Below are 19,870 nucleotides of genomic sequence, written 5' to 3'. Positions count from 1 at the left end.
TCGATTTAAATTTTCAGCGAATCTTCTAAATATTGTTACTAAATCAGGGACAATTTCAAATATTATATTTCTTTCCTTCATTATGATTAAAATTTAAAATATTTCATTTTTCAAAGCTACTTTAAAATTTTATTTTATATTCGACATAGGGCAGCTGACCCCTTTTGATTTTACGACATCAATGTTCAATTGCGCAGCCTTGCAATTTTGAACTCAACCCAAAGGACAAATTGATTCTTGGATCAAACATCAGGAAAACTAGCCTTCACTTTCAAATGGAGCTAACCAGCATCTGTGTTAGGAAAACTCCCACGGTTGACCCGACAGCAAGAGGATTCTAATCCTTGATGCATTAACCATTGAAGATACCTTGCACCGGGACCAGAATTCGTATCGAAAAAGCCTGCCAAGCCTGGAGTTGGAACCTGAGGCACAGAGATGCGAACCCCTTATCCCCTGAGCCAAAACTTCACAATTTAATGTTGCTACTTCTTAAAACTATGAATGAACTTTAGCCCAATTACTCAGCCGCCTAGTCGGTGTGCTCGCCTACTATGGTTTGAACCATTGGTCACTTTCCCGTGCTAAACACTAGAATCTGATCGGATTACATTCTAGTTAGGGAGTGTGGTGCGGAAGCCAGGGGATTACTACCATCCTCAATCTAATTTAAATTGTAGCAGTGTGCCGTTTGCCATCGGATCACCTCTAAGCACGAGTTCAAAAGAGTCGCCAATAGTTCTAGTGAGACGCGAGCAACCTAGCTGTATGGATTAAATTTGTAAGTTAATCTTATAAATGCAGTAATTTTTTTTATAAGTTTTAATTCGAATAACTTAATAATATCAAAGATTTTATTCTTAAACTCTTCGGAATTATAATGATATACATGTGACAGCGCGATTCCTCCTTTAACAGCCCACGATAGTATATAAAACGAGTCTTTCTGACTCTAGCATGGAAGTGATCTCAATACGGTACTCTTATATTGCATCTTGTATTAGTACGCATGCGTACTCTTTAGTACGCATACTCTTCTTTCTCATTTTGCCCGTCCTAAAGGGCTTACAAGGAATATAAATCATAATCAACGTTTAAGGACACTAAAACTTAGGATCTATAACAATTATATATTTTTATTCCTTTACGGGTAAATATTTGGCTCGTATAAAAAGTTTTGAAAGAATTAAATATGATTTTCAAAGAAATTTATTTATGAAGTTAAGTTAGAAAAATTACTTTTAACTATAGAATAATTTTCGTTACATTTATATAAAAATTTGATTTAAAATATTTAGAAATATACATTTTTCTATTTTTTCTTAAATCAAATTTTTAACCCGTCGAGTGATTATACATTTTTTTTAAAGGGAAAATCTTTATTAAAGATTAATTTGCTTATTATTTTAAAGGTTAATTTGACGTTGACATCCTCACAGTTCAACAAGGCACTGAACACGCAAAAACTCTTAAGAATTGCATGACGTCATTCTGTTTTAAATAAATCTAAATTTTCATCTCTTAGCAAAAGGTTATGCTTGTTGTGAGTAAAGGGTAGAAGCAAAAAATCAAGATGTTGGAGAGAAATAAAATTCGGTGCATAAAAAAAACGCAGCTTTACAATTAAATTTAACCAGAACTATTATCTAAGTTCGCAGCCACATGAGTAGTTAGTTGAAAAATATCAAAACTTTACAGTTTTTATTTTTTGCTAAAGTAAATTCCGTGTGAAAAGCAAAAAATTCAACTTTGATATGGAATAACTCAAACAATTAAACCTAATCTTATACTTAATCTGCACACTCATAATAAAATAATCTATACATTTCATGAACTAAGCACGCTTATTTCACTTTAGTTTTATTTATAATCAAAGCTCTTATATAGCTTATTTCAAATTAGACGACTTGGCATTCTTCCATTCGATCTCAACTAAGGGGCATCTTTTCAAAAGGGAGAAAAGTTGAAGAAAGAGAACCTTTCTTGAGACGAATAATGAATGAATGGTGACATTTTAAAAATCTATCTACATTAATTAACATCAGTATTAAAGCCAAGTCTCCTAAGTAAAAAAAAAAGGGTTTTTTTTAATGAAAGCATTAATTTCTTTTCAAAAGTTGAACAAAAAGTTCTTTTTTCGGGATTATATAAATGAATTGCATTAAAACACTAATACTTTCAACTGCAAAAATTCAAAATTAAAAGAAAAAAGATAATTTTCTTAAAAACTACATAAGAGTACACAGATGAAACAAATTATAAAAATTTTACTGCAATTATATTCTTCTTTATAAGTTTTTAAAAGTTTAAAGTTTCTAAAAGTAAAAGTTTTACAAATACTTACAAGCTTAATTTGGTAATTGAGCTTAATCGGAAACATTTTAATGACTTAAAAGCAGCGAAAAATATCAATTAGTTACCGAATAAATAGGAGCATTTAATTCTCCGTAGGTTAACATAAAGAAAGTATAATCCCTTTTCTGTTTTTAATTGGATATTTATCAGTTGATGCGCAAATTTCAATCATGACTTGATCATACAAAATGAAAACACGCATTACCATGAACAACATTTATTTATAACAAAACAAAAATAATTTCATAACAATTCTTTGTGAAATCTGATTTCATACAAAATTATAATATTTGGATTATTATTATTATTTACATTAATTGAATTGAACTTCTTTTCATTGGTAGCTGGAGAACATTTTGAGGAATAACCACATTACAATGGCAGGAGTTGATTTTGCATCTGATTTTCCATATTAAGCCAAATGAAATAATAAATTAACGTTCATTATGCAAATTTTCCATCAATACTTCAAAGAGAGCTTCAGCATGACTAGTGGCACTTCTTCTTAGTGGAAAAAAAAAAATCTAAAATAAATAAATAGATCATTCTAATTGCGCATATGTATATATATATATATATATATATATATATATATATATATATATATATATATATATATATATATATATATATATATATATATATATATATATATATATATATATATATATATATATATATATATATATATATATATATATATATATATATATATATATATATATATATATATATATATATATATATATATATATATATATATATATATATATATATATATATATATATATATATATATATATATATATATATATATATATATATATATATATATATATATATATATATATATATATATATATATATATATATNTATATATATATATATTAGCGTCGTTGCCGAGTGGAAGAATAAAAACAGGTCTTAGGCAGGAAAAGAGGGTACAAAATTTATTAATTATTACAGCGAGAACATCTATAAAAGTGTACACGAAATCGTTGTGCTCCTCAATAAAAGTTAGGGGAAATCTTTTAAAGTAAATCCGTAAAATGTTTCTTTTTAGGGAATTAGGGAAAAATTAGTAATTGTTATTGGTCTGTTAAAAGGGTCCAGGAAAAAAAAGTTTTTCCCACGAATTAGTTAGAGGGATAATCACCAGTATGATAATTAATGAATACTTGATCTAAAAATAGATTAAAAAAGACAGGATGTGGATTTTAAAGTGTGAGAAAGCGTTTCGTTTTGAATAATAAAGTAGCAAAAGGATTTACAGAAAAGGAATAACATAAAAAAGATTAATTAAAGCTTTTTATGTTACACCGTCACACATACATATATATAAAATCGTTGCCGAAAGGTGAGATAAGCCAGGTTTTAGCATAGGTCATTGGAAAACTATATTTATTATATCATTTCATACTGGTGGGAGATCATCCAAATCACATAAAATCGATCACTATTTCACTATTTAATGATGGTGATTCAATCCGATAATTACCAAAACCAACAATCCTGTTTGAAATCAAGTAAATTTTTAAGGTATAGAGGGCGTTTCTTGTTTTTCAGTGGCTCCATCTGCAGTCGAGAATAAGATTTCAGTCACGCACACGTCACAGTCCGTTTAACACGGAGAACCCAATCATACTCCATTCATTCACCCACGTTCGTTATTTTGACCTGAACCAGAGAAATATCAATTTCCAATTCAGTACCCCAAGAGGTATTGATTTGCTATGGGAATTCGGAGGACTTTGTGACCCCGATAGATTTAACGTGCACTAGTTACCGTTACCTTCAAACTCTCGTTTCCACGAATACGAGCCCAGCGTCCTTCCAACCAGGCTATCCCGGTCCTTTGTATGACCTAATAATTAGAATAGATTGAACCGTGGTGGCTCACGGGATAAAGCGTTCGCATTCCTATTGGGTGAACCGGATTCGAATCCGAGCGAAAACTGGTCAAGACGAATTCCGCACCCGGCTCACACCAACTACAGTACTGGCCCAAAATATCTTCAGTGACAGACTGATCATGGGTTAGAGTCTACTGCCGTCAGGCTAACCGTGGGAGGTTTTCGTGGTTTACTTCATCATGCAACTCAAATGTGGTTAGTTCCATCAAAAACACCTCAACGAAGGCAAATGTCTCCCAATACTAGATCCAAAAGTTCTCTTGTCTTCTGGATTAGGTTCAAAATTACAAGGTTACGGAGTTGCACATTAATAGTAGTAAGTTCGAAAATTGAGTTGGGTGTTTAACGACGGTTGTAAAATAAAATAAGATTAGATTATCATTATAAATGTTAATACCTAGCATCTCTCTCATTTTTTTTGTTACTTTCAACAACGAGATTCAAACGAGAGCTTATAAAGAAAAGATCTCGAGAAAGAAAATTTTTCTAAGAACAATTGATGTTAAATAGTCATTAATATAAAAAAATGTGAAAAAAAGTATTTAAAAGCAGTAACTTTCGAACAAATTGGTAATTCGAAGAAAAATGCATAAGAATCTTAATAGGAAATGCACCTTTCAGCTCGTCTTCAGTCTAAACTCTTCAGTTGTATTTCTGCGATCACCTTGATTCTTTAAAACTTTAACAGTTTAAATATCTAGAACTATAGATCAAATGTTAATTTTTTACCATCTTTCTCTCTGTAAATTTTTAAATATACGTTCAGATTTTAAAGTTTCTAAGTTGTATGGTTTTTCCAAAATAAAATACAAAATTTATCGGAAAGTTGAACACTCAAACTAGAGGCAGTGCCGCTTAGGATTTATTGATATAGAGAGAAAAGGAAAAAAACTATATCCACAACCATATTTTTTACTTGGGGGGGAGGTATTAATATGGATTTTTATTTATTTTGTATTAATATTTAATTTTACCAATAGTAAACAAGGTCGAGAAATGATTGTATTTCTCAGATATTTCTCAAATTATATCCAAATTCACAATCTTAGACAGTATGATCATACTTTATACGATTTTTTAAAATCCATTTAAACATATTTAAAAATTCATAACTCATAAATAGTTAATTATAATAACTTATTTATAATATTAATATTTAATTTATAATCCATTATTTCTTTTCATATAGCTTTCGAAAAAATTATATAAAGCTATATCAAAAAACTCTTTACGTTTAGTAGTTGAGAAAGCTATTGTATATTTTCTCATAAAAACACCATAAATAATTTTGAAGACATTGACCGATATCAGAAGTTGAGTATCGCGATAATTGTCTTGAAATATTGATAGTGGGCGATATTTTAAAGCTAATTTCACTACTTCATATTTTTTCGAATTTCCCAGTAATGAGCATTGTTTCTTACATCAGTCAATATTTTTGAAACTAAATTTATCACATTGTCTAATTATCGTTATCGATAGCACTAGCGGCATTATCGTTGCCAATAATTATCGTGCATTTATCATAATTTCACATTTATCATAAGTTCACATTTATCATAAGCTCACATTTATCGTCAGCTATCATATTCAAGACAGATTTTGAGAATACTTTTAAAATATCGTTATTGAGTTAAAAAAAATAACGATATTTCACTTATGTTCTACTTACTCCAACTCTGTATCTTTTTTTGTATTTTATATCCGTTGTTGAACAGCTGATCCAATTTTTGGGTTCACGACTACTAATGTTCAACTCTGTAGCCTTGTAACTTTGAACCAATCCAGAAGAGAAGGAAACTCCTGGATCTGTACTCCCAGAGGTATTAATTTACTATGGGAACATGGAGGACTTTGCGACTCGACAGATTTAACGTGCATCAGTCACTTGATTTAACGTGCATCAGTCACTTCGGCCGACGGGGATCGAACCCACGAATGGGCCCAGCGTCCTACCTACCAGGCTATCCCGGCCTTAACTCTGTATCTTGTATAATCTAAAGCCATGGATAATCTAGCACAAGTAGTGTCTCTCATTTTCCAGCAACCTTTGTGCTGCTTTCGATTTAGATTGGTAGTCATCGATCACATGGTTAAACAATCGCCATTTTGATGACTAGTTAGAACGAAGCGTGATTGAGCTGGATCTATTATTTCTATTTTCGCCTTTTTTAAATTTGTTTCGTATTTTTAAATTAATAATGACAAGTTGTTGTGCATTTGGGTGAGCTAATAAATCAAAATTAGGACTTAAATTATACCGCTTACCTGTTGGAGATCACAATAAAGAACGCCGGAAAGTATGGCTGCATAGAATTGGCAGAGATAAATGGACTCCAAACAAAAACAGCAGATTTGTGTGAGGTAAGTTGGAAATTTATTTACTTATTAATTTGTTTCTAATTTTACAGGGTATTATTTATTAGTTATGCAGAGCAAATATGCTTCGGTAATTATGTTTAGCAAACATGTTGCAGTTAACAAAATGGCGGCGTGTTGCTACTTAAACTACGTATCCAGGGCCTCAGTAAATTCTAGATCAGACCAATTGTATGAACAGATAATAAAAAGTTTTAGAGATAGATAAGAATCTTAGTAACGTAATAAGAGTTAAAATCATTAAAATAATTTTTTACATCGCTATATCCTGGTACCTTACCAGGCTTGTTAGATTTGTTACCTTGTAAACTTACTTTTTCTCGGAGGCAGAGCTTGAGGTAGCATTTCTTAACCAGAAGTGGGCCGGTTTTCACCTTGGCTGCTTCTAATTCTGAATTTACTAAAACCTTCATACAGGTAAAGCACCACTGCCACAAAAGCAAAAAACTAGAAAAGAAATATATACATATATTTTGGCTATATTGATACAATATCAGAAAGCACTCTTTTTTGCGGATATAATCGTGTGGGCTGATGAAAAAATTATATCGTTTTCCGGATTTTTTAAAAAAAATTTTTCCAGATGTTTATTTTTTTTATTATTATTTTTCTACCCCCCTTTTTTTCATATGTCTGTAATTTTCTTTGTTTTATCTTCATTTTGAACTTATTATAAGTTCTGTTTGCTTGCAGCTTATGCGTAATAAATGAAACTTATTGTTTTTCTTAATTTTCTTCGTGTTTTTTTGTATTTTCGTATTTATTTATTTTGTTGTATATATACATACCCTCCAACTTATGAGGATTTTGAAAATAATTCTTTCTAGTGGTCGCGGACCAAAGTAGAAATTTTTAAAGCAAATGGATCTCTCATAAAACTTTTATCAGAACTTAAGAATCTAGCCATATGGCCTGCACTTTTATAAGTAATAGTGGACAAGTTACGCTAAATTTTTTTTTTTTTAAATATTAAGACATTAATTTTGCTACCGTCTGAAAAGAAGATTTCTGAAACTACGGAAATTCCGTAGCAGTTGGAGGGTATGCAGTAGTCACTTTCCAGAACAATTAAAAGACCGGTAGAAAAAGATCGAAAAAAAAATAAAATGCTTTAACTAATTATTACGGAGCTGAGGACCATATATCTGATTCTTAAATAAACAAATAAAATGAAAAAGTCGTTCAAGGGATGAAATTCCCTTTATTCACAACTTAGTACTATTTTATAGAATTTCTCTGGTCTCACATTTCAAGAATAAACTCAACAGAATTTCAATGTATANTTATATTTCAAACAAAAAAATTTCTCACGATAAAAAAAAATTAAAGTTACATAACAAAGATTTAGAAAATTATGTTGTCAGATATAAACTAAAAACGTACAAGGCATTACTTTTGAAAAGGTTGAGCATTTTCGAAGGTGATAGAAGCTTATAATGAAAGAGATTGCGGTACATTTTTTGTTTAAAACAAAATTATTTTATCCTTTTTAGTTTAATGAAAATGCGTAGCCTTTAGTTACTTTATTTAGTTTATCTGGGATTTTTTCTTTCTCTTTTGATTTGAGTCAGCGACTGAGGCTTGAAAGTGGTCGAAATTTTGATTGACAGTAAAATGGCGAAACATCTTGCTTGCATTGAGAACTGGCACATAGCTCCAATTGAATTTTAAACATTCTACAGCCAGTTGGAAAATGGTTAAAAATTCGATTGTTGACAAATTTCCAGCCATAGGCGAAAAAAAACTATATAAATTCGATTTTTAACGGTCGTAAAAAAACTACGACTTATATTGTCAGCCAGGACAAGAGGCTCCAAATCAGATTCGAGCACTTAAATTAGTTTGGAATTTTGATTGGCGAAAAATTCTATTTGACGATATAATGTTGATAAATCCTGCTTGTGGGAATGGAACTCTATTAGAGATTTAAGTATCATAGCTAGTCAGAAATTTAGATTAAAAGATTCTCCTCAACAGACATAAAACTACGAGTAATTAAGTAAAATCTTGCTAGATACGAATACTAGTAACCAGTCTCAAAATTTGTCTGGTAAAACGAAGAATAAAGGAAGAAGTCGCAAAGATAACATTCCTGGAATGAAGAATATTAGCCTTGCATAGATTTTTAAAAGAGGACTGTTTACTTTAAAAAAAAAAAACTCATTTAAAGAATCGATTATTGACTCATAAATCAACCACTTCTGTATTTTTTGTAATGAGTAGATTCCTAATTATTTCACATTTTTTGTGAATTTTACTCAAGAAGTGAAAAGATAAATAGATCTGAGCATTTAAAGTAAAAATTGGTACAGTGAGAACAGGTACAGCACATAAAGCACAGTGCTAGAAGTTTCAATATCTGTTTGATTGTCAAAGGAAATAGAAAAGAGTTGGCAGGCGATTCTACGAAACTTCGAGTTTTCATTAACAGATGTTTTTCATTTCGCGATTTCAACTAGCGATTCGATTCGACAGATTTCGATGGTATTTATCCCCCCCCCCTCTCCACTTAAATATCAATTTGCTACGCTTACTGTGTATACTTTTAATTCATTTTTGAAAAAAAAAAGATTCTAAAAAAGTAAATGCGATGCTTATGGAACACCCAATAAATCAGATATTTTTAAGCTCACATTCTAGAAGACAGTAGGGAACCGATTATCCGGAACGGTCGGGACCATCGCTATTCCGGATAACTTGATTTTTCCGGTTTTCTGAATCGCTACAAAAAGTCGTTTTCTTTATTGTTAAACCAACTAAAAAAAAAAAAAAATTTGGAAATAATCTTAAAAATAAGAAAATGCGATGAAGTAATACACTAATGAGTATTTCCATAATGATGGTAAGGAAAACATCTTTAAAAAAAGAAAGAAAAATCGTAAAATCTTACGAGGAAAAAAAAAAAAATTTAAAAATGGCGAGAAAATTTATCGAATTTCGTTCCGGTTTTTTGGTTTTCCGGTTTTCTGATTTCCGGATAACGGGTTCTGTACTGACTACATTTATTAAGCGTATAAATTAAGCATTTGCCCATCAAATTAAAATGCTATCTAATAAGCTAAGTCCCGGAGATCTATAATTATTTAAATAGCCATAATAAATTTATGATAAAGCTGGTAGGACTTTCCTCACTTTAACCGCAATGAAACGTTTATATAGTTCGTGCTATGCAAAATGACAACTGTATATATTTTCATGGAAAAACTATTATAACGCGATGATAACTAAGGAGTTAAACTTAGTTTGTTTAATTTAATTAATATTTTTACAAGGACTATGAATACCCGTTACGATAATTTAATAAGAGTTTATTTATAGTATTTCATAGTTTTCTCACTAGAAATATTATTCATAAATAAACTAAAAGAGGTAAAAATTTAGTTAAAGGTTAAACAGTGAATATTTTTAGTAGTTAATAAATAAGTGAAATACATACTTCAGAGTTAGGCAATTGTAATTGTATTGCACTAATTTTGTAATCGTAGTTCAATATTAGTTGCAATTACATTACAATTTTAACCATAAATTATTATTGCTTATAATCACGATTAAAACTGTAATCTGTGATTATGATTACTCATAATCACGATTACAATTTATTTACAATTCACGATTACATTATTTTTAAATTAATTCGCAATAACTGATAATACAAGTGATATACGTTTGAACCGACGCTGATAAAAGTTCCAGTATGCTATTCAGTCCCTGTTATGGTTGGTATAACTATTTACTTAATTATACTATATCTCAAACAGTAAAAATCTCAACTTACCGCAGCTGAAGCTAACGCAGAGTGAGCATCTGCCCATGAGGCAGATATACCACCAGCAATGAGATACAGTATGGCCCATATAATAGAAAAGATTACTTCCTGCAAAAAATAAGAACACTTTTAAGAGTTTTATATTCAGGAAAAAGAGTATCCGGTACTCTATTTATTTAAAAAAAAATTTTACAGAGTGCTTCGACATTTTAATTCTCGTAAAAAATAAAGAACTCTTTACACTAGCGGCTTCCAATTATTTTCGGTTATGGAACCCTAAATGATCGTCCTTCATTTGGCGGAACCTCCGACTTCATAATCAAAGTTAATTTGCATTTATGAATGAATTAATTAATAAAACTATTAATTCTTTTGCAAAATATTGAACACGGAGAACGAAATTTTTAATCGTTTTAATCAAAAATAGTTTTAAATTTAGGATTTATGTCTTATAGTTGAATTCGCAGCCATGGAGCTGCGTCTAGTTAAGTTCTAAGTTTGTTTTGGAGCTATGTATAAGATGAAAATAATATTAAATAAATGAATAATAAGCTGAAAATAATATTCAAATTAACCGAATCGAATCGTGGTTTTGTTGAAATGAAAATGAATAAAAAAACTGTTTTAAACATGAAACATAAGTTTTTAAAGTTGAAAAAAATATAACTTTAAAATAGAATGGTCGTCAAAGAATCAAATTTCTTTATTTTTAATTATTAGAATTAGATTTTTTAAATCATTTTAATACAATTAGACTAGGGAGCGAAATTTACACCCGCCAGCTGACCATCGGCGATTAAATAAGTAAGGTTGGCGAGTAACTTGCAAATATTGGTTAGTAAATTAAACACTATACGCTTTGATTATTGTGTTAAAGTGCTTTAAAAGCCATAGAAACTCGTATGGCATTAATTGTGTTTTCTACACTAAGGTGCGCTGTAAGGAGTACTGCCGATACTTCCGGGTAACTGTTTTTGGCGTGCTTTGAAGCCATTCTGGCTCACAACGTGATCATAGTGTTTTGAGACTCTTCTTGAGTAGTATTTGGTTAGCCTGACGGCAAGAAGACTCTAGCCCACGATCCGTCTACCACTGAGGATATTTCACGGCAGCACTGTGGTCGGTGCAAGCCGGATGCGGAATTCGTATCGACCAACTATCGCCGAAATTCGAACCTGGTTCACCTCATTGGAAAGCGAACGCTTTATCCCCTGAGCCATCGCGGCTCTATGGTATTTTTAATGGTAAACTAATGGCAAGTTTCCTTAAATACAAATTGTTGTGGGAACACCTTAAAACGTTCAATTAAATTTAAACTTATGCTTGGATATCGTTGAAATCTTGGAAGGACATGAAATATTCACAACAGCAATGAAATTATCTGAATTTGCGATATTTACGTGTTATTCGAAGGACCAAATCTGAAAATAAATCTGGATGTGGCTCAAACTTAAACACTTTCGAATTTTATGCATGCAATAAGTTATATTTGTATTTTGTCTATTTCTTTACTATCGACGTAAAAATTACAATGTAAAAATTAATTTCGAAGATCAAAATGGCGCAACGCTAGAGAAAATGATCGACGGGATAATACGTAAATTCCGAATTTGCTAATCAATAACCGAAATATTTTTTTGAAGTAACAACTAGTAGATATTACCTACATTTTTTTTTTAAAAAAAGGGAAAGAACTGAAACTTACCAGCAACAACCATGGAATAAACTGCATCGCGTCAGTGAAGTGAAACAAATGGAAGATGAGTAAAAAAAGGGAAATGATAAATGCCGACATCGACACAAATTCATAAAATGTACCAGATGGGTAATAGTATTTTGATGTGACGACGATCATGCTGATAAAACCGCATAAGTCAACAACCTAAAATAAAAACAAAGCAATTAGTTCTTTTAGGCTGAAATGCATTACGAATAATTACAGGGTGTCCAAAAAGTGATCCGACGATTTGAAAAATAAATGAGATAAAAAAGGAAGGAGAGTGGTCGAAAGTTTGGACCCCTTAATGCAAAGTTTACTTTTTGAGCATTTCGCCGTATCTTGAAAAAATTTTTGGTATATAATTATAAAATTTGTTTCTTCAAAGATAATTCCATGCAAAAATAATTTTAATAATTATTTAATAATAGTCGAAAAAATTTAAATTCGAAGTTACGAAAATGTTTAAAGAAGACAATAAAAATGTTTGAATGCCTGTGTTTTTTAAAATTCGATTTCTGAGGAACTATTTGACCGATTTCGATTTCATCACTTAAAATTACTTTTTTCAAAATAATGAATGCAAATGAGGCAAAAAATTGTATATCTTACAATTCAAAATTCTTTTCAACTATTATTAAATTAAATAATAAATATTTACTGAAAGTTATACTTCACATGTGCAACAATTTGTTAAAAATTGTGGCCAATTCACTTAAAAAGCCATCGAGATATGGTCAAATACGCAAAAAGTACTATTAACATGAAGAGGTCAAAACTTTAATCCGCAGCAGCTACCTATATTTTGGGAGTAAGAAATAAGAATACGTCTAAAAAAAGGTATGTTTATTCAGAGAGAGTACGTTTTTGTGTCTGATTTCGTAACTTAAAATATCGTCTGCGCTAATTAATTAGCATATTTGAGGCCATCCTCTCAAACCATTGAGTCTTAGAACGTGAAGATTCCATCATTAAATCAAAAGTTATTCAAGGTAATACGCTTTTTTTTAGGACTGTACATAGGTTCTTGGCAAGCTCTGTAGAGAACCGATGTCGTTTTGGACTAACTATGCTTCGCAGCACTAACGTGTGTAAGAGTTCGTTATGCTACGTTCGTTATGCAAAATCATTGAACTTGCACAACTAAAATCTTCTTTTAGCACATTGCCGAACTTCAGTCCACAATATCAACTTTTCCCCGCCTCTTATAAATTAACACTTTCAAAATTTACTTCTACCGATGCATTAATTTAGATATCTTTATCTGGAGCAGTTTTTCTGACACAGAACTTATAAGACTTGTATTTGAGTTTTTAAATTTTGATTCTGAGTTTCTAATCTTAAATTTTTAGAATTTCACTGTTTAATAACTTTTATGCACGTTTTTCTTTGTTTTTTTTTTAAACTTAAATTTTAATTGTTAGATGTTATTTTAGCTGTACATTTTACATACTACAGTTTTAGCCGATTTTTCTAAATTTGTTTTTTAGCCATGGTAAAGCTTTTGCCAATCTTACTGTGCTTTACTGTTTTTAACTACAAATCTTGATATCTCAACTCTATAAGGGTCATTTGACCTATAGTTTTAAATCTGTTAAATTTTTTTATTCATAGGTTATTCTGTGTTATTTTTGTGATTCATTTTTTTTATAAAGATCCTTTAACCCTGATGGAGAAAGTCCTGTTATAACATTTTTAGCTGGCAGTAAGCACAACTACTGAATATGTCATACTGTTTTATTTGTTCTCTCATACAATCTTACTCGCCCGCCATGTAAATAAGCTGTTGTATGTACTTTATGTATTTTTTGTTTTGTACTGTTTTTTGCATTTCAGTAAACATTTACCCGCATGCCCTAAATTAGGGCAGGTCGGGGTAAATTTCTCATGCTACGTGAAAATACGAAATCTCAACAGCTAAATCTTTTTAACCTCTTACCTGAAAAGCTAGTGAAATTCTACAACTAAACTCGAGATAACCCGGGCAGAGAAAATTGTTAAGTTAATGGGTAATGTTGGGGGGTAATTGTTAAGTAATGGGGATTCTAAAAAGATGGGCAAAATTTTAGGAAGTGATAGTCCTCACCGAAGAAAACAATTTTTATCAAAGAATGCATGGTCGAAAATAAAACACACGCATTTGGTAAGTTGTTTGATGCAAACGAGAAAGTTCCATTCCTATTGCGAGTTACTGCGCTACGTTATTTGTCGCCAAGCTTTCGGCCGCTGCAGAGAAAGTTCGCCTATCTTTTCTTTGCCGTTGTACCAGCATAGCCGCCGGCGGCCACTATTTTGAACACTTATTGTAATCACATGCCATTAAATTTGCTTTTATAACTCAACTTCATCGTTCTTTGTGTGCTTTTGCCTCATATAAGAACATAAACTTTGACGCCCTCTAGCGGTTTTGGGTTCTGTTTTCGACCATGCATTCTTTGATAGAAATTGTTTGTTTGGGTGTGTACTATCACTTCCTAAAATTTTGCCCATCTTTTTAGAATCACCCCGTATAATCAATTACACCTGACGCAAAAGAATGGTCAAAGTAAAGGAACTCGGGTAAAAGGTGACAAGGAGGCTTGAAAGATGTTGCAATCCGTATTTATCAAAATGAGGTAAACATGCCCTTTGAAATATTTCTTTAGCTTGAGGAAGAAGCGTAGTTTGACAAGCAATAAAATACAATAAACAGTAGTGAAATTTACTTACACATTCTACTATTTTCAAAATACCAGGAACTGATTTAAGGTAAGAAGAATCTAAGTATATCTTCGAGGGCGTCCGATTGGAATTTGCAGTTATAGTGACCTGCGTAGTAGCCATCTCAAAGACCTAAGTAAACATAAAACAAAAGTCAGCATAAATATGCGTTCATTGCAATTTACTATTTACTACGGATAAAAAATAGATAAGTTAGAAAATATATTTGTGTAATTTTTTTCTTTTTTTTGTTGACGGAGAGTCATTTTCTCAACTGAAACACTTTTATTTCTAAGGTTTTTCTGATTTCCTGTAAAGTTGTAATGGCAGGGTACTTAGTTTGTTAAAGTACCATATTTGTTATCGAAATACCTGAATGTATTAGCAATTTCGTATTTTGTAAGAAATAGTTAAAAATAAGAAAAGTAATAATACGCTGCTCAAAAAAATTAGGGGAGCAGATGAATTGAACGAAATTAAGCAAATATTTCTTCTGCTAATTAAGTCAAATCAAAATATCCATAGTCTTAAGTATAGCAGAAAACAGCAGAATTTCTTTTATATGCAAATAAAACTTCATGACGAAAAAAACTAGAAAAAGGATTTAAGTGCAGAAATCTTGATTTTGCAGAAGTTGCTGTCTTTCGTTATCTCAGTGGTAAAACGAAGTATAATTTAATATATATTCAACCTTTCGGCTTTTGTTTTGAGAAAAATTTACTTACAATTGTCACGGCAACGTGTTGTACCAGAATTAATAACTAGTTGACAAGGCGTATTTTCAGGCGACTGGAATGTGGGCAAACGTAGTGAACGCTATTGAAGTGGTAAGAATTGTCATTGCAAGACTGGAATAGCTTCCGAGAAAGGGACATGCTTGACGTCATCCAGGACAAAGTCGTCTACGTTCTACCACAGCAAATAATGACTAATATCTCATGTTAACAGCTCGTCGTAACAGAACAGCCAACACCGCGATAATTCAAAGACAGTTGTTTTTGCCATAAGGGTGGCTTGTATACACGCAGGCCAATAGTGGCTCTTGACAGCCAGGCACCGTGCAGTCCAAAGAAAGTGAACTGTTGAACATCGAGATCGGTGTTTGGAGTCAAGTGTTGTTTACGGAGGAGTCCCGATTCAGTTTAGAGGGTGACACCAGACGTGTTTTGGTATGGTTAAAAAGGTGCACTCGAAAATACCCTATATTCATTCAGGAAGGATCACATTACAGACGAGGTGGTTTGATCGTATGAGCTGGAATCAGCATAGGTGGATAATCTAACCTGTATTTCATTCGGAAGGGCAAATTGACGTCTCAAAGGTATGCAGACGAGATCCTGAGACCCCATGTCGCATCTTACGCTGCAACCATTGGTGATTTCTTTCTTTTAATACATAATAATGTCAGACCGCATACAGCTCGTCTTGTGGAGAACTCACTTGAAGCTGAAACAATGCAGCTCATAGAGTGGCCAGCATGCTCTCCTGATCTTAATCCGATCGAGTCTGCTTGGGACGCACTCGGACGAGGCCTCTTTTTATTGTCCAAGACTTGGAGATTGCACTTTGTCAAGAGTGGAACAGTATTCCTCAATGTCTCATTGAATCAATGCAAAATAGGTGTGTCGCAACCTTAGCAATTCGGTAGGGACCACACACCATAACAAACATCCTGTTACAATCAGTTTTTTGTCATTGACAAATTATCAGATTGTTTCCTTGAAACATCATTTCATGTTCTTTATACCATTCCAAATAATTAAAGTTCCCATGTAATTGTTTTTTGCTTCTTTTTTCATGTATTCTGTTTTGTTAAAGTTCTATTCTCCGTTTTATGCTTAATCGTAACTATCAAGCAAAGTTTTCATAACAGTTTTGCTTGCTCCCCTAAGTTCTTGGAGCAGTGTTTAAGCATAATAATATCAAGTCTAATCGGTGAAGCTTAATCACAAAGATTTCTCTGTTGCTTACTGCTTTGATGCTGCTGAACTCTATTGAGCCGATCGTGGGAACTTTTCACTTCATCTTCAAAGAATTAAAATATAATTTAGCTTAATAGTAACAAATAGGTCACAAATTCTCAGTAAAGAAAATAGCATGTTATTTCTCCAAAAACACGTGACGACAGAACCTTCGGAAAATAGACTTAACCAGGATTGCATACTGCTTTTCCCAAAAACCGATTGAAAAATAAGGGATTTTACAACTATATTATTTTTCCCCAAGGATGATACAAACATAAAAAAATGTGGTCTCTTATTGCTTTCTAATAAATTCTTAGAATTAAAATCAGTCAAAATATAAAAAAGATATTTAATCACTTTGTGCACAACCTTCATAACGATAAGTCTAAAAGGGTGATATAGAACCATGTAACATTATACATGCACAGAGGCTAGACAAAATTATGGAAACACTTCTATACTGACTCCTTTTTCCACATTTCTTAAGACAATTGAATTATATTATGGCGAATATTGTTATATTGTGGTTTTCCACATTTCTCAAAACAATAAAATTGACAAATTGCAAAAACATTGTCAAAGATTTATTATGTTCTTTACATTTAATAATGCTTTAAATAATGATTAGTTATCCATTATTCTAGAAAAATATATTTACCTCTCACCGAGATATTCATCTTAAAAGTTCACGTTCGACTAATGTCAAAAGTAACAACAACAAAAGAAAAAGAACTAATAAGTTACAAAAAAAAAATAAGAAAGTGATTAGATGTTACCAGATATTAATCTTATCATTTATACCGAATTTTTTTTTCTTTAAATAAAAAACTCAGGAGGGAAAAAGAACGATTCAATTTGAACTGATACAAAAAATAAAGTTATCGTTCTAGATTGTTAACGTGTAAAATTACGTCTCACTTCTCATTGTGTCACCAATTCTGTATTCCTAAGCTTAAATACTTTCATTTTTCAGTTTGTTGTTGTTTCTAATGTCACTTTATTTTATATTTTATAACCATTGTTGAACAGCCGACCCAATTTTATGGGTTTACGACTACTAATGTTCAACTCCGTAGCTTTGAACCCAATCCAGAAGACAGGGAACTCCTGGATCAAGTATTGGGAGAAATGTGCCTTCGTGGAGGACTTTTAGAAGGAGCGAACCTGCATTTGCGTTGCATGGAGAGGAAGACCACGAGAACCTCCCACGGTTAGCCTGACGGCAAGGGGATTCTAACTCATGATCCTTCTGCCCTTGAGGATATTTCACGCCAGCACTGTGGTCGGTGCAAGCCGGATGCGGAATTCGTATCAACTGGAATTCGAACCCGGTTCGCTTCATTGGAACGCGAACGCTCTATCCCCTGGGCCATCGAAGCTCTTCTAATGCCACTTGTCAATATCATCAAGCCTGCTTATTGAAACCAAGCAAATTTAAGGCTAAGAGTGTGTTTCTTGTTTTTCAGCGGGGCCATTTATGGCCAAGAATACGACTTCAACCACACACACGTCACAGCCCGTTTAAAGGGCGGACCCATTCATATATCCATTCACAGATCGTAATTTTGACTTCAACCAGACAACAATCAATCTCCAATTCAGTATCACCAGAGGTATAATTTGTTATGAGAACATGGATGACTTTGTGATCCGATAAATGTAATGTGCACCTGTCACCATTTACTAAACGGGGAGTCTTCAGCCAGCGAGGATCGAGCTCACGACCTCTCGGACATGAGTCCAATGCCCTACCAATGAGGCTAAGGCACAACGGGTTATTTTTCAAATCGAAGTTAGCAGTCAATTTGTTACTATTAACATACTATTAACAAAATGTTCATACATAAAACTATAAAAATGATTTATTTCATGAACAAGGATTTTTAATTATTTATTTTGAAAAATATCGACTTTTAAGAAATGAAAAAAATATATACAAAGATGAATACGAGGCAACCACGCGGGTCGAAGAGCGGAGTCTTTTCTAGTTATCAGACTCGTATAATATACACGAACTCACGAAAGCCGTTCGCGGAATATTTTGCAGTTACTAAAAAAGAAAAAAATAATATTTCGCCTCTTCAAAGAAAGTTTGACTTTTTCGAATTCGAAAAAAAACCCGTTTTTATGCTTTCTTCTATTAATACAAACAAGATTTAAAATTACATTCACACATTTTAATATCACACATCACATTTCCTATTTCCGCGATTTCCTATTTCCGCGCATCGTCTTTCGTATTTTCACGACTTTATATCAAATATCATGTTTCGTATTCAAGCGATTTAAAAGCCACTATTATGATTCGCGTTCAAGTGACTTATAATACATCAGAAGTAGTATTCACGCGATTTTTAAATCGAATATTGAAATTCGTATTCACAGAATGTTATAATCAAACATTGAGATTCACATTCCCGGGATTTTAAAATGAAACATCGAGATGCGTATTTACGCGATTTTAAAATTAAATGTCGCGATTCCTATCCGCGTGATTTAAAAATAACACACTGAGATTCATATTCACACAATTTAAATAAATAAAATCTCACAACGATATTTTCATTACATTGATAACATTCTGTAGATAAATGTTTTCTACGTTACAGTTTTTACCTCGCTCAAATTTGCTATTATTTATTTCAAATTATTTAAGAAATGTTTTTACACATAACATTTTTGGAGATCTATTTTCAGGTTTCTTGGTTTTTTTTTACTAAACTCTACCCTATGGAATGAATCAATATAGAATTCCATAAAAACTAAAAAAAATTTTAAACTACACTGGTTATCATAAATTAAGGAAAAATCACAAAAATAGCGATAACTCTTTCAAAAGTAAGCCAAACCGTGCAAAATTTGCATATGTTGTCCACTAAGAGTAGCTGAGTAAAATTGCAATATGCAAATTAGTGGCGCTGCACTCGGCTTACGTCATCTGCCTGGAGCATAAAAGTCCAAGTTTGAGAGAAAGCACACAAATTTTACTGTGATTGCGACATTGAAAATCTGAGATAGCCAATTCGTAATAATGACCTCTAGGCATCATTTGCCTGAAGAACTACGATGGAGAGC

The 19,870-nt window shown here is 32.0% G+C and overlaps 1 protein-coding gene across 2 annotated transcripts in view; it reads right to left on the bottom strand.

Moving 5' to 3' along the window:
- Nucleotides 1-2,556: 2,556 nt before the first annotated feature.
- Nucleotides 2,557-19,870, bottom strand: part of LOC107437505 (CKLF-like MARVEL transmembrane domain-containing protein 8) — a 27,321-nt gene continuing 10,007 nt past the window's right edge. For both annotated transcript variants that reach the window (XM_016049526.4, XM_016049529.3), the window contains exons 2-6: nucleotides 14,841-14,963; nucleotides 12,120-12,296; nucleotides 10,424-10,522; nucleotides 6,963-7,095; nucleotides 2,557-2,879 (exon numbers count right to left, since the gene is read on the bottom strand). In XM_016049526.4, the coding sequence (XP_015905012.1) occupies nucleotides 6,997-7,095; nucleotides 10,424-10,522; nucleotides 12,120-12,296; nucleotides 14,841-14,954 (489 nt within the window). In that variant the 5' untranslated portion in view covers nucleotides 14,955-14,963 and the 3' untranslated portion in view covers nucleotides 2,557-2,879; nucleotides 6,963-6,996. The remainder of the gene's footprint in view (nucleotides 2,880-6,962; nucleotides 7,096-10,423; nucleotides 10,523-12,119; nucleotides 12,297-14,840; nucleotides 14,964-19,870) is intronic.

This window comes from Parasteatoda tepidariorum, chromosome 5 (genome assembly GCF_043381705.1).
Source record: "Parasteatoda tepidariorum isolate YZ-2023 chromosome 5, CAS_Ptep_4.0, whole genome shotgun sequence".
NCBI classification, from domain to species: Eukaryota; Metazoa; Arthropoda; class Arachnida; order Araneae; family Theridiidae; genus Parasteatoda; species Parasteatoda tepidariorum.
This window is presented reverse-complemented; position numbering and strand designations above follow the sequence as displayed.